Here is a 15,034-nt window from a genome sequence, read left to right on the forward strand (position 1 = left end):
CATTAGACGTTTTTATGGGCTCATTAACCATCCTCCTCGGTAAGCAGACAGGGTGATGGCACTACGACAGATGAGATTAGTCAGACAACTGTAGAGAAGTCCTTTGAGGCTGAGCTGAGGCTTTCAGCGAGCACTTTCTGCTCTGACTGATGCTCCTCTCACTGACTCTACCTTCTCCTCATCTGTCCCTACACACTCCTTCACTTCACATCTTTCTTCTTTTGTATTTTTCCACCTTTTTTAAACTTGTCTACTTTTATTGTTCACTTCCTCGCATCTTTGCTCTATATTCTTCTCTGTATCTTTTCCCGTGTTTCTGTTACCCTTTTCCTTGTGATTTCCACTCTGTTCTCATCCCAACTCGTCACATATCGACATTTTGTCACCACCCTTCTGTGTCTCAAAGTGGTGGACAAGTACACTTTAGCAGCTCTATCACTCACTACCAGAAGGCCATTTTTTCAGGTGGTTAACATCATGAAACAGTTGTAGTTTGGGTAGATTCAGGCACAAAAACTACTTGGGTATTGGCAACAAAACCTCTTCAGTAGGTTTAGGATAAAACCATATTTGGGGTTACAAGCGCTCTCCCTATAGTGAGGATTGTGTGAACTGTCCAAAGACATGATCCAGACATTGGTGAGCGCTCACTGATGACTCGCCAATACCGAGACAGATATCAAGCAGGTTTTACGTCTGGTTGTGGCGGGGTCTGTGGAGAGACATGAGTCTGACTGCGAGACAACAAGTGCTGCACACTGATGCTTCAGTATTAATCAGCTAAGGTCGCTTCTAGTCTGTGTTTCATGATAACATGTAGTTTCAGTGTTTCCTCCATGCAACTAGAAGAGACGGTGTGCTACTGATGAAGTGGCACTTTTTAAAAATATTATATATTATTTAGGGCTACAGACGCTTCATATCCAGGTTAATTAAAACACTTATGAGTAAAGCATATAAATGGAGAGGACAGGGGTTCTGTCTGCACTTTAGAAACTTTATTGCTCGCTATGGATGCTTCTTATCCAGGTCACATAGATCTGGGGATGCAGACACAACAGTAATGTGCTGCAAACTGATGCTTCAGTATTAATAATCTAACAACTCTTCTTCTGATTTTTGTGACTAAATGTAATTTGTCATGGCTCGATTTGACTACTGACAGTTGGGGAAAGGGAAGACTTGACCATCAGTCTCTCCCTCTTCTACTTGTGTCACTTTCATACATCTACGGTAGCTTCTGGCTACATTGTCGCACACAGCTGTTATGGAATTTGTTGTACTTTGAAATGTCAATGGCAAACATTGCCAAAGTTCAAATAATTTCAAACAGTTTGAACTCTGAGTGCAGTGTTTGGGGGCAAATCTGAGCAGTGCGCTACACCAAAGTAGTGGTTAGTTGGGTGTGGGTGCAGCAAGATATACATAAGTATCCACTGCCGTACCACCAGACTACAGAGCAGTTTCTTTACTGAGACTGTGAGACTTCTCAATCCATCCTCCGCACTCCACCATAAATGAAAGATTAATCTTTTGACTTATTATTCATTCAAATATTGAAAAAGGGGGAGAACACAGGTGTGGTGAGCTGTGTTCAGCTTAGGCCCCAAAATGGCTAAATCCACCCTGGCCGCTAACGGGTACCATGCACATCTATATGAGTCACAGAGACTCTGTGATGAAATTTTTATTTTATTATTATTATTTTTATTATTATTTTTTCCTTTCTCTCTACAGACCAACCTGGGTCAGTGGATCCAGGTCAACCTTTAGTCAACGCCATCAGGAGCGACTCAGCTCTAATTGGAGGTAATGCAATCCATCTCAGCAGCAATAAGAGCAAACAGTTGACTCAGAACTTTATATTTGGGATGATGCAGCCAAAAAAAACAAGATGACACTCTAAAGAAAATAACCAAAAGATGTCATAGATGGGAAAGATAAAATTCAAGCAGGATGCAAATGAGAAAAGAATAATTTCTTGGAAGCTGAGGAAAAAAAGAGGCACTGAGGAGAAGTAAGCAGTTGGCTGTTTAATGAAGGTCGGAAGTCACAAAACGCATGAACTCTTTGCTGACAAAAAAAAAACGTTAGACTTTGCGTTTCCATATTTAGACCACTTTAATGCATCATTCAAGTCCAGAGCCGTTTTGTCTTCCAAGTTTAGTTTGAATTACAAATAAAACTGCAAGATTAGTGATAGACATTTCGGCTTGTTCATACATAAAGCAGCACTTCAAGAAAATGTCACAGGTTTTATATTTTTCACAAAGAAAATGTGTCAGAAGTCACAGCCCTGTCTTTACAGCCATGCGAGCTCTTTTAGATTTAGATGAAATGCCAGGAAAGTGACAAAAAAAGAGTGACAAACCCAACAGTGTCCCAAAATAATACACTTTCAGTTATCAATACTGTTCTACGATGTGAAGACAGCCTGACAAGATAAATTAACATGTAAAAGGATAGAAATAGTCTGAATTAATTTTCAAACTTTGCCTTTTACAAGTTTTAACAATCAAGTTACCTGCTGTCGTTAAATGGTAGATGTTTTATATTGTGTTATCAATCATTAATATTGAAGAAATCTGATTAAGTCAGGAAAAACTTCCCTCCTGTTATCATATTATTTAGATATTCTTGAAACTTAATCAGTGTTTAATTAATCAAGGCTTTAGTGCTTCAATCACTGTCTGTTGAAGGATGATATCAGTATTAAAAAGCACAGTGAAAAAACACTTTTCCTCCCTCCGTCTTATGATCTGCGCCGAGCTCCACAGGATCTCGGTGATTCTCAGCACTGCCTCGTAAATTTTCTAAGAGAACTGGTCAGTAATCAGTGATTTTATCCGAACTGATCTCTTATCTCAGACGTAACCTGTTCCACAGCAAGTTAGTTATCAAGTTATCATGGCGATGTTTCCCAGAAAAAAGTGAACCACCATCATAGGAAAACCTAAGTTAATCCTGAAGTTGCCTCGCTAATCCCAAATTCTGCTTTGTAGTATAGGCCTCTGCTTACTTACAATCATGTTTGTAACTTTGAAGAAAAAAGTAATTTAGTGTGTTTCTGTGTTTTTAGGCGTGATCGCCGTGGTGATCTTCGTCACCGTGTCTGCATTAGCGGTAATGGCCAGATTCATCTGCAGCAGAAAAGAGACGTACAGGAACCAGGAAGTCAAAGCAGCTCAGCCCGAAGACGGCCACGAGTTCCCTTACAGCAGCCAGGCGGACTCTCAGAGCGCTCCCAGTGAAAACCAAAAGGAGTATTTCATTTAGCAGGAGCCCTGACCTCCCACTGACCTGACAGGACGGAGCGGGAGGATTTAATAGAAGCTCAGCGCTTCACTAGACACACACAGCCCCTCAGCCACTGGTACCAGTGACTCAACAAGATGTGAAGTCAAAAACAGAACTGTTTATGATTTTCTTTATTTCATTTTATTTTCTGCTGTCATTTTAAGGATGTAAATATTTAAAAATGTAAATGGTAATTTGTGTGCTTATGACAATGTTTCTCTGCATATTGAAATGTTTAAAAGAATTTATTAAAATGCGAGTTCAGAATAGATGTGATGGTCAATACACAACTTTGTTCCAGTTAAACTAGACTTTTGGACCTGGTGTTAATTTATAAAAAGTACTTTTTCTACGAGGACGATGAACCTTCTGTGAAATGTGAGATGTCAGAGCCATACGGTACATGTCAAAATGTTGGATGACGGATTCGACGGACTGGAGGACTGACGTGTGTTTCACATGTACACATAAGAGCCCAGCCATAGCACAGTCCCAGAATCAACTGAAATCCATCTGTTATACCCGAACATAATTTCAACACCTGCTGTATATATGAATACGAAATTAAAGTCAGTCAGAAAACTTAACTTCCACACTTTGTCTTTGAGTTAGTCTGGCAGCTTTTATGTTACTCGCTGTGCTTTTTCTTTACATCATGAGAAAAATAAAAGCTTTAACATAAGACTGAGTTTTTTTTCTTCCCTGCCTGTACCTCCTGCAGTGAGCAGCCAGCACCAAAACTCTTTCAACAGTTAAGTTTTAAGCGGCACAGGCTATAAAACACAGACTGTCTGTCACTTCTTGGCTCTATAGATATTTATGGTGTTTTGGCTGAAGCACTAATCTGTGTTTGGCTGACAGGTAGACTGAGAGATAATCAGAATGGGAAATAGAAGAACTGAAGAGGTGCTGACAGTGTGGCATAAATGATTTAATGAAAACCAACCATCCAAATATATTTATACTCCACCATTTCTGCACCGCTTTGGATCCTGGGTGGGATTTTGGAGGAGAGAAGCAGAAAATGCTTTTTTCTCTGTCTCAGTGTGGTTTCATGCTGAAGGATTTCTCCTCATTACTGCTGAGTTGAAGCATTTGTTATCTATGTCTCTCACATATCTCTGTCTCCAATATGTTTTTATGGTTAAAGTAACAATTTGCAACATTTTTATATAAATAAAGGTCGCTTTTGATACTCTTTAGCACAAAATATTCACACACAATAATGATATACGGCTCATGAAAGCATTTACATTTTCTCCTCTGAACGCCTTTTGTCTGGTAGCTCTTTCTATGAAAATTCCTGTGGTGCAAATAAAGTGATGCATTTTAGATTTCCTGAGTGGTTAACTGGAGCCATGACTGCTACTGTGCATGAGCAATGAAAGTGTAAGAGTGTTTGATTGGCAGGAAGTGTAGAGCAAAGCCACCAGAGAAATGCTTGTCAATGTCTATGTACATGACCACTTTCATAAACATACTGTTGTGTCTGCCCTGCAGGCCCAAGGCATTACTTGTTACAGGGATGCTAAAACAAAGCTGTGTTAACCACATCTCACCATTCATTCCAGATCCCTTATTAATATTAATGAACCGAAACTTTAGTGGCTCCTGTTAACTCTCAGTGGTCAACACAACCTCAGGTGAAGAAATTAATGGGACGTAACGTCCGCTCCGTAGAGGAGGGACATCCTCCTGCTATTAGAGCCTGACGTCAAGTCATCTTCCTCAGTTTAAGTAAGCACACCTCATCCTCATTCCAGGCAAAGAGAGTGGTCTGGTGAGATACCTCACTCATGTTTCAGAGAAACGGGATTAATTTCTTAATCTAAATTATGTTTCAACATTTGTTTTGGTATCTCACTATGGGATATCGCAACTCTTGTATTGCCACACAAACTTATCTCAAAGTCTGGTCATTAACACACAGCAATTAGACTGGCACAGTGGGACATGAACCCACACTCAACAGCCCCCTGCTATTATAAGCCATTGCAATAGCACCCAAACACTCTTTGGTAAGAGGTTTTCTCAAATGTGGCAAAGCCCACAACACAAACAACTGCTCCAATTTCCTGGATCTAGCTGTCTTGTCAACATAGGTGCATAATGCCTGCACTGGGCAGAGCGCACTGAGCCATTCATGCTCATCTGTGAAGAAAGGACGAGGTTAGAAGGCCGACAGCTCAATAGGGTGATATGACAATGCCTGATTAAAAACCTCGGGCACAAATGCAGAATTAGGTTTCAATAAAACCTTAGAATCCCTGATTGAAAAATGAATGCATGTTGGGCTCATCGACAGCACAGCATGTTGCTCACATGTTTAGCAGAGGCCAATGCGAGTAACAAAGCCATCTGAAAGGAGAGTAACTTAAACTCTGCCGACCCAAAAGGTGGACGTGACAGTGCATCAAGGACCACAGACGAATCCCACGAGGCAGCCAAGTTTCTTGACACTGGCTGAAGACAGTGCGCTCCCTTCATGAACACACTGATATAGCAGCTAAGTACACCTTGACAGTGGAGAAAGCTAGACCTTCATCCAGCAGCTCTAGTAGAAATCTCAGAATTAATAGGTACCAAGCTTTGGAAAACCACCTTTAAACACCAATCCTCAAATGCATGTCATTTACTGTCGTACGCAAAGCACGTAGAAGAGGCTCTGGCACTCTGAATGGTTGCAATGACATTTCATGGGAGTCATAGTTAAATTCAGCCCTTTCATGGGCCAAGACCATAAAGCCATGCACTCCAGGTGAGGATGAAATATCTCCCAGTGCGCCTGCGTCAGGAGATCCCTGTGGACTGGCAAAGGCCACGGCTGGCCACACAACAGCTGAAATATCTCCACTAGCCAGTGTTTCCCTGGCCAGCAAGGGACGGGGGCATCGGGCCCCGCTATGCCCAGCTTTGCAGCTGCTCTTTTACACAGCAGCTCCATGTTGGCAGTCGGGTTTGGAGGGCCGCTGCTAGCATCACAAACATCCGGCTTTGCAGTTAGGAGGGCCAACGTCATCCCTGTTGTCGTTAGAGCCGAGGCTAAGGCGCTTGTCTCCCACGTCAGACTCATCCCCTCTGACATCACTGTAACCTGTAAACTCTCTGTAACAAGTGTCAGAAATTTCCTTCATGATTAAATACAGTTGACCAACTCCTTTAACACCTGACATTAACATACTATCTGTTTCTGGAGGACCTATCTGGATAATGAAAAACAGGTTAACAGGAATGTGAATGCAAAATGGATTGTAATAGGAGCTTAGATCAGACAGCATGACCACATTCTTAAAGGTATAATATGCAGGATTTTGTGTGTGCGTGTGTGTAGCTTGGCCCCGCCCTCAGTCAAATAAAGTAGATACACAAACCTGCAGCTCTTGATACATCCACGACACTTACAGAGAGGTGAGGAGAGAGACAGGGTCAGCGATGTAACCTGGTTGCAAGCTTTTTAAGCTGTGGGCTACACACCACTGCCCAAAGGTTTATGCCCCAGAAAAATCCTGAACAAAACAAAAGAAGAAAATAGAGGCAGAGGGCAGGGTCTCTACAGATACAGACATTTCTAGTGGGTCATAAGTGTCTATATATTGGTTTTTAAGGAAAATCCTGCCTAACTCTCTTCCTGCTACAAGCATAAAGGGAAACTTTCCATGTGGATGTCCAATCAGTGTTGATTTTAAATGAAGTCAAGAAGCAATAAATTCCTCAGTGCTGCTATATTGACCAAGAAAACAGAGTTTCCCTGCTCACAGAGCCGTGCAGCACTGCCAATATGTACCAAAATCCAGTGAGCTTCTAATTCCCACGCCCATGTTGCTGTGTTATCGCCACCTTCACCTATCGCTATAACTTTGTTGGCTAAAACATACCTTTAGATGGGAAAGAAGAACAGATTTTGCAGCAAAAGAACACAGTTTTCACACTCATTACCCATCCTCAAAAATTTGGTCCAAAAGGGGCAGGAGAGCAGAAAGGGAGACCTTTTTTTGCTCTAGAGAAGCACATTTTGTAAGGTGTCAGTGTATGGGTTACAATTTCTGAACCGTTTTTTAATTTCACCCTTGGGAACATGAATTTTCCTTTTGGAAAATTACAACAATGATCTGGACCTTTTGATGTGAACCTGCCCTAAGTCATCCTTTCCACATTATAAATACTCTGGCCTCCTACGTCCTCCCATGTCTTATTGACGGCATTAAGACTATGAGACTAACAGGTTGAGGTGTTTACATAAGTCATGTCTCAATCATAGGATCCAATGTGCATGTAATCACAGCCCTGTAAGCCAGGACAAACTGTTGTCTTCTGAACATTTAAAGGAGCCATGTTCCATTATCAGCTGGCAGTGGATTGCTTTGTGCTGATATGAGCCTGTAGAACTGATCTGAACAGCCGTAACAATAATGTTCTTGTGAATAATTGCAACTGTGAGTTACTTTCTTTGAAACAGTCTAGACTTTTCTCTGTTAGTCTGTCAGTAATTTATATAGGGAGAAATAAAATGTCTTGTGTCACACTTTATCAGAAGTGGGTTAAAACTCTAGTCACAGGGGACTAGTATTACCTGGGGACCTCATGTCATTTAGGAATTATGTCGTGTCTGTGTGTCGTGCAGCACATTTACACAGGATAAGCAAAGCAAAGCCTGTTAGGCAGACAGGATCAAAAGCAGAATGTTGATTTGAAAATCCGTGCCTCTGAAACAGGCAAACCGAGCAGACGACTCAACAGAAACCGATCTCCAAAGCTGGAGGAAAATACAAACTAAACTGACGAGGGCATGAGGTGCAGGTGGAGAGATGGGCAGGGAGTCTCAGATGAGGAGGAGGAGGTGATGAAACAGGAGAACAATTGGCAGGGGACAAACAGTGGGAACAGGGGAGAGCTAACGAGACTGATGCCGGGCAGGTGAGCAGCAGGAGACTGGAGAGCGGAGACGGGAGACCACACCCACACTAACAGACAAAAGAGCACCGAGACGTAGGAAAGACAGACAGCAGTTCAGAGTTATAATGCCAACTTTCTGCATGTGTTACAAGCATAAATACACATTTGCAGCTCATTTAGATCAAGTAACAGAAGCTTACGGGCTGCACTTAAATATCATAACCTTTTGTTGCTCTTAAATGTTAAAAAGGCTTTCTGGCCATGTCTAATACAGTCGCTACAGCACCTTGTGCTTCAGTATCAGATGCAAAGAGGCAGTGACAAATAGACAGTATGTGACGAGTTTGGACGAGAACAAGTTGGATAATTAAGACTAGAGTTGAGGGCTAAAAATGGCTGTAAGTTAAAGAATGACCTCAGAAATAAAAATTTAATTCTACAATTTTTTAAATGAAACTATGTAAAATATGACAGCTGAAATTTTATTTAAAATTAGTTTGGTTTTGCCTGTATTTTTTTTCAGCCTGCTATGTAGTCACAGTCATGCGTATATAAAGTTCAGATGTCATGGTTGCAAGTTTAACAGTGATGGTGAAGTAGAGGTAAAATGAAGAGACTGAAAATGAATGCTTCAGAAACGTGCAGCTGAGTTAAAAATCAATCGGATAATAGCATAAGTGCTAGTGGCTACTGAAGAAATTCAAATGAAATGTCCACAGTACCTGCTACCATCAAACGGCACAACACAGTAAAGTGGTACTCGGAGAGCTCAATGTTTTATGAGTTGGTTTGTGGTTTAAAAAGTTTGAGAAATTCTGTCATAGACCTCTCTGATTCCAACCATAGCCCTTAAATCACACAGTGTGATTGCACATTGGGTCGGCTGCAGGGTCATCAGCTGGAGCCACAGTTCACTGCCCCCTTCCCAGTAAAAAAAAACAAAAAAACAACAACCCTTCCTCCATACCCACAACCAGTAGCTTTACTTCTTCTCCTCTGCCAGTTCTTTGATGGCCCTCTATAGACTCGCCCCGGTCATCCCAGCTGCACAGAGAAGCCGGACTGCTGTTTTGCCTACAAAGCCCCTGCATCAAACTTCTACTGGCTGCATAGTTGCAGTTCAGCCTGCTGTCAGAGTACTTGAGCCGCTTGAACTCCTCTGCTGCTGGTATCTCTTCTTCCCACAGGATGGTAAGTTCGATGATGAGGACCTTCTTGGCAGCTGTGGATCACAGCAGCTAAAGCGCAACACATTTTCTCCTGGGTTCAAATGAGGAAATGAGATGATATGAAATGTGCAAACCCTCTTTTTAACTGGCATAACAGCTACTTAACCACTTCCCATCTCGTTAAGTGTTTGTCTTTCTTTTGTCTTAGATCAGATTGAAGTGATGTGCAGCTTTGTGTACCTATATTGATTTTTAATCAGAATGTTGCCAATAAATACAACCACTGAATATAAGTTACTGTACATTTTGACCTGGATTTACCCACAATCATCGCTGATGGCCTTAAAGTAAACTTTCATGGATTACGTCCAAATTCAAACCCTGTTGTAGGGAAAAAAAAGGATCGTTACTGTAGCAGAAAATGCGGTGGAAAAACAGTGTTTAGCAGCAGCTGAGGTCTTTTGTTTCCCTGTTAAATGATGCTGAAACACAGCAACACTCTCTCTCTCTAGAGCAAATTAAATTAACATAAATTTACATCACAGATTGTTGTTCCTCCTAAACTTTTCAAGGAGGGTTCTCTTTATGCACTACATGACATTATTGATGGGTATTAATATTCTTCTGTCTGCGGAGTTGAGATAAACACGGCTGACTAAATGACTAAAACTGAAACATCCAGGAGATGTAAAATGTCAAAGCAATTGTTTAGGATGACAAAATTCCTCCCTAGTTCCAAAAGTTGGGGGTTCAAGATTCAGAAACACCCCTGACACTGGATGGATGATGTAGTTTTAAATCTGTACACACAAAGCAGATAATACACAGAAAAGTTCAGTGAAATTGAAACAAGTAAAGCTGCTAAAACTTTCTTACACTACCTAGTCTCCTCAATAAAATGAATATGTAACTTATATAAGCCTTGGCAAGTAATTAAAAAATGAATCAAATCACTAATAAAACTTAAGTACCAGAACGTATTAACTTAAATAACTTCAAGCTAGAAGCAAACCTACTGCAACACAATTAAATCTTCAGCAAAGAACTCACTTTTAGTGAAGACATAAAACACAGAAGAAAAACACAATCTAAAGGTATAAAAGTCAGAATATCTTGTAATAATTTTGCCATAATCAATGTGAATGTTTCGCAGCTCAGCAACAGAAACTAGTGGCGTGCACTCAGTAGAGTGCAGATCCCCACCAGCCAACAGATAGCGAAGCACCTACTGCAATGTCAGACTCACAAAGTTCCACCAACATTAACATGAACCCTTCATTTGTTGTCTCTGGCTAAAACAAGATTTCAGACTGAAGCAGTTGTTCATTACGTGCAGCTCCTAGGAGTACAGAGGACTGATAGAGCTTTTTCTTCTTTTTTCTTCTGCAGAACATTATGTGACACAGTGAAGTTGACCTACTGGATGTAAAATGTCATCATCTCATCATGTTATCCTATTAGATATTTGTGTGTAATTTTAGCATAATTACTTTATTAATTCTTCAGGCCAAAGATGTGTTTAGTGAGGGCGCACTGACCTTAACCTCCAAAATGTAATCAGTTCATCCTTGAGCTGAGGTGGTCAGTGGGCGTGGCCATCACCAAGTTTGAAGCAATGCCCGCCAAGGACAGACATGAGGTCATGGTGACCTTGACCTTTGACCACCAAAATTTAATCAGCTCATCCTTGAGACCAACTGGTTAAATGTTCCAAGTTTGAAGAAAGCTCCCCAAGTTGTTCTTGAGATATCGTGTTCACAAGAAAGAGATAGCCTGAAAACATAATGCCCAGTGGCCACGGCTGTCGCAGCATACAGTCATTAATGTACAAAAAAAAAAAAAAATAGGCTGATCAGTCCAGTAATACGCAAAATTAGTTCTGGACAAGATGCAGGTTCATTGATCATGCATGCACTCACACATGGAAGTGACTGCATGATGGCAGTCACAATTCTAACATATTTTTGTTTACTGTTTTTATCATGTTTGCCATCTTAGTTTAACCTATTGGAAAGTAATATCATTATTACTGCAGTTTTTAGGTCACAAAATACTGTAATGCCTGAAGTATGACCTTTCTCTTACAGTCATGACTGTCAGCCAGATGGTGGCAAGGGAACAAATGAAATTATCTGGAATTATCTTCTGGGAACAATGAGTATTTGTACAAAATACAATACATGCAGTGGTTGGTGGAATATTTTAGTCTGGCACTAAAGTGGTGGATTGACTGACAGTGCTGTCTATAGAACCATTAGCCGCTAAACTCACAAGTCAGCCTCTAAACGCTTCGCTCCGGAGACCGGGGACGGGCAGATCGATCCTGCGGGTCAATACTTCAATACTCACAAGCTACTCATTTGGTATTGATTCCTTTGAGAAAACAGATTAGAAATGTGTGTGACTGCATCACTGTCAAACATTGTCAGTCCTTTTGTATAATGTTTGTGCCAAAACAGCCCTGTGAAACCCATGAGGCATGAGAACGGCACAGCTGCTCACACAGTCACACACTTACACATCAAACTTGTGAGAGACTGGCAGAAGGGAAACAAAATGTGATGTGGTGCTACTTATCACCTGTAGACAAAAATAAAATGCACTGTTTATCACAAAGTGCCACACAGCTGCAACACAAGTAGCCATTTTTCATTTATTTTATTATTAAATTGTAGTATTTCTCTAAAATACTGAATTATTTGACTCTTATTAGCGCAAACATTTTTATTTAATTGTATTCAAATTTGATTTAGTGATAAATTTGTTAGGTTGAGTGTAATGATCTTCCCTAAAAATGAAAATTATTTTGAAAAATCTGAACTGAAAAACTGGTATTGCCTATCCTAATAGAGACTGGGGACAAAACTAAAACAATTAAGAGTTTTTAAAAGTTCAGAAAAGTTAAACAAAGTTTTAAAAAGTAAAGAAAATTCATTCATAAAAGTCCTAGTGAGGTGTGTCCTTAAGAATATAAGTTTCTGTAAGGCTGTTCAAGCAATTATTTTGCATTCAGAAATACCTAAACGATTGGTAGGCGGCAAGATATTCAATTGTAAATCTCATCAGGTCATGTTTCTTTGTTGTTGAGTGCATTTTGCAACCTATATGTCCAACCATATAGGCTACCACACTATCAGTATATACTGTAGGCTACATAATATTAGATTAAGTTCATAATTGAGTAAACAGTTTTGACTAAATGGAGGTACAGGGTCTGACACTGATGACTACTAACTTTATCATGGCTGAGAGATAAAGAGAAATCATCTGCAACCAGTTTCAGTGCTGTCATCATAAATGAAATGCATCAGAGAGACTTAAATATCAACGTGATCAGATATAAACCAAAGCATTTTAAATCCTAAATTCACACGATGCAGCTACTTTCAGCCACGTTCTGTGTGCTGCTAGTCAATGAGAACTCACAAGGAGGGTAATGAAAGGCTCTGCACACTCACAAAGGTGTTTTTTTACTAACTCTAATTAGAGCTGAGTTCAGGCTGAAGTTGGCTCGAGCTGCTGGGAGTCCTGGAGGTCTGATCAACTATACTGGCAGCACCTGTGTGGATTAACCACAGTATAGTCTACTGCACATTTGTGAAGCTTAATACAGCTCTCTGAGGCTAATTCATTGTTGGGCTGTTGATGTTATGAATTTTACTCCTATTAATCCTCACCTGCGGATGTGTGTTTGCTTATTAGATTAATCAATTTGTGTTTTTTTTATGGCGACTTGACATTCCTCCCGGTAAAAAGCACAATTAAACTCGTGTTTACTTTCCGCTCTTAATTTGTCACAGTTCCACTCTTTAGTTTCACTTCATCACTCCAGACTGAACACCAGAACTTTGAGCAAAAAGCTGTAAAAGCGCAGCATCTCCGGTGAATCTCGCTTCTATTGGATTTAAAGCATTTTACCAAGCGTGCCTACTGTCTGCGTAAGGTTAATAGAGCCTCAGACTTTGAAGAAGACTGAAAATAAAGATGTTGTACAGAGTGAGATGACATCTAATTATAATGTAATGGAACCACGGGGAGTGCAGGTCTGATAGACTGTCCATTGTAACTGAAATTAGGAAAATATTAATAATATTATTGTGATACAATATTCTCCAGAGTGTCCACCAGGTGCTTAAAATGCTTTTCAACGGGCCATTTGACTTTAACCATCATCCTTTACTCTATTTATCTAACCTCAGCTTTTCTGCCAAGGATACTTTGAGGAAAATGAAAGGTTCATTTAAAATAAAAAAAATCTCTTTATTTTCCTAAAACTTGTTTTTTGTACACTCAAGGGAATATCAATCAAACTGGTTTAGTCATTTTAAGAAAGGCATTTATGTTTTTGCAGATAAACTCTTCAGATATTCAAATGCAGCAACACTCAATTGAGATCTGTGCTGATATCTTTTCAAGATATAAATAGCATGTGACTGCAGAAGACAGGGAGTGAGTGATTCTGACAGAATTAATAGGCTTAAAACTTGAAGCATTAAATGATACTGGATATAACGTTAAATCAGCTACTCCAGGTTCAGCTTGTGCACCAGAGCTGCAACCTATGAATACTTTTATGAGTGTGTGTGTAAGCTGTGTGTAGGAGGATATCTGGGAGCTTTGAGGCTGACATGAGGTGATCAGTCTGATTCTGGTGCGTCACACCTGGGAGACAGACACCAGCAGGGTTGAGTTGTGCCACGTTGAGATGATCCTGCAAGGATGACTTGATTGATTTGTGGTTTTTTACCTGTGTTGGGACTTAAACCACCTTTGTAAAACCATAAAATAAAAACTGAAAGGCTTAATTTAAGAAAAGGGCAGGCTGGCTGAAGGCTAAAAGAGACCAACCAGTCAGAATGACCGCTATCATAATCATGCCTCATGGGCAACCTTATCTCCTAGAAATTACATTTATATAGCAGTGAACCGTTTTCCTAATTATGTTGTGTTGGAAATGTACTCAGCGATTCAAGACACTGCTGACTTTTTCTGTACTAAACTAGACCGTGATTTTTCTCCCAAGCTTTAAACAAGTCTTGTCACTGACTTACCATAACCATAAAGGAGTTTAATTATGCTGTAGTCACTTCCAGCTGATACTGTGTCACAATCTCTGATATTTTGGCAGACCACAAATTAAATATGTTGTCTGTGAACATTTTACTGATACCTTCAGTGTATTTTTGCAGCTCACCAGATATGTTAATTAACCTTGGATCATTATGTTAATAGAAAACATAATCTGGTTTGCCTTACGTTCCCTTCAAAACATACTTTCTGTTGCAGATTAGTTATATATAAGTAATTTTCAAGGAGGCAGAGCTGTCATGTCCTGAGGGTGATACAGAATTCAGTATTGGATCTACAAGACTGGTGAATAAAAACTTATTTTCTCACCCAGGCCAGAGAAACAACATACTTATGAAGGATGTGGTGGAAAATCTGAAAACAAAGACAGAAACAACGACCAAAATTGTCTCTGTGGTGTTTTAATAAGACTTTGCAAAGGATCAGTACGGTCGCACAGAGAGTTGCACGTTGTTTATTTTAAAGGGCAAATGAGACAAAAGAAGGTTGAGTCAGGATGTGCGTATATATACTTTAGATAAAAGTTGTCCCCCTGTCGAGGGAAGACAGAACTCATTAGTCCCATACAGGAAACTGAAACTGTGTGA

The 15,034-nt window shown here is 40.2% G+C and overlaps 1 protein-coding gene across 1 annotated transcript in view; it reads left to right on the forward strand.

Annotated features, from left to right (window-relative positions):
* LOC146324319 (contactin-associated protein-like 4) overlaps positions 1 to 3,979 on the forward strand; it is a 138,311-nt gene extending 134,332 nt beyond the window's left edge. The window contains exons 23-24 of the mRNA XM_084723631.1: positions 1,738 to 1,809; positions 3,080 to 3,979. Coding sequence (XP_084579757.1) covers positions 1,738 to 1,809; positions 3,080 to 3,276 — 269 coding nt within the window. The 3' untranslated portion in view covers positions 3,277 to 3,979. The remainder of the gene's footprint in view (positions 1 to 1,737; positions 1,810 to 3,079) is intronic.
* Positions 3,980 to 15,034: the final 11,055 nt, after the last annotated feature.

Source organism: Lutjanus erythropterus, chromosome 7 (assembly GCF_056507025.1).
Source record: "Lutjanus erythropterus isolate fLutEry1 chromosome 7, fLutEry1.hap2, whole genome shotgun sequence".
Lineage (NCBI taxonomy): Eukaryota > Metazoa > Chordata > Actinopteri > Lutjaniformes > Lutjanidae > Lutjanus > Lutjanus erythropterus.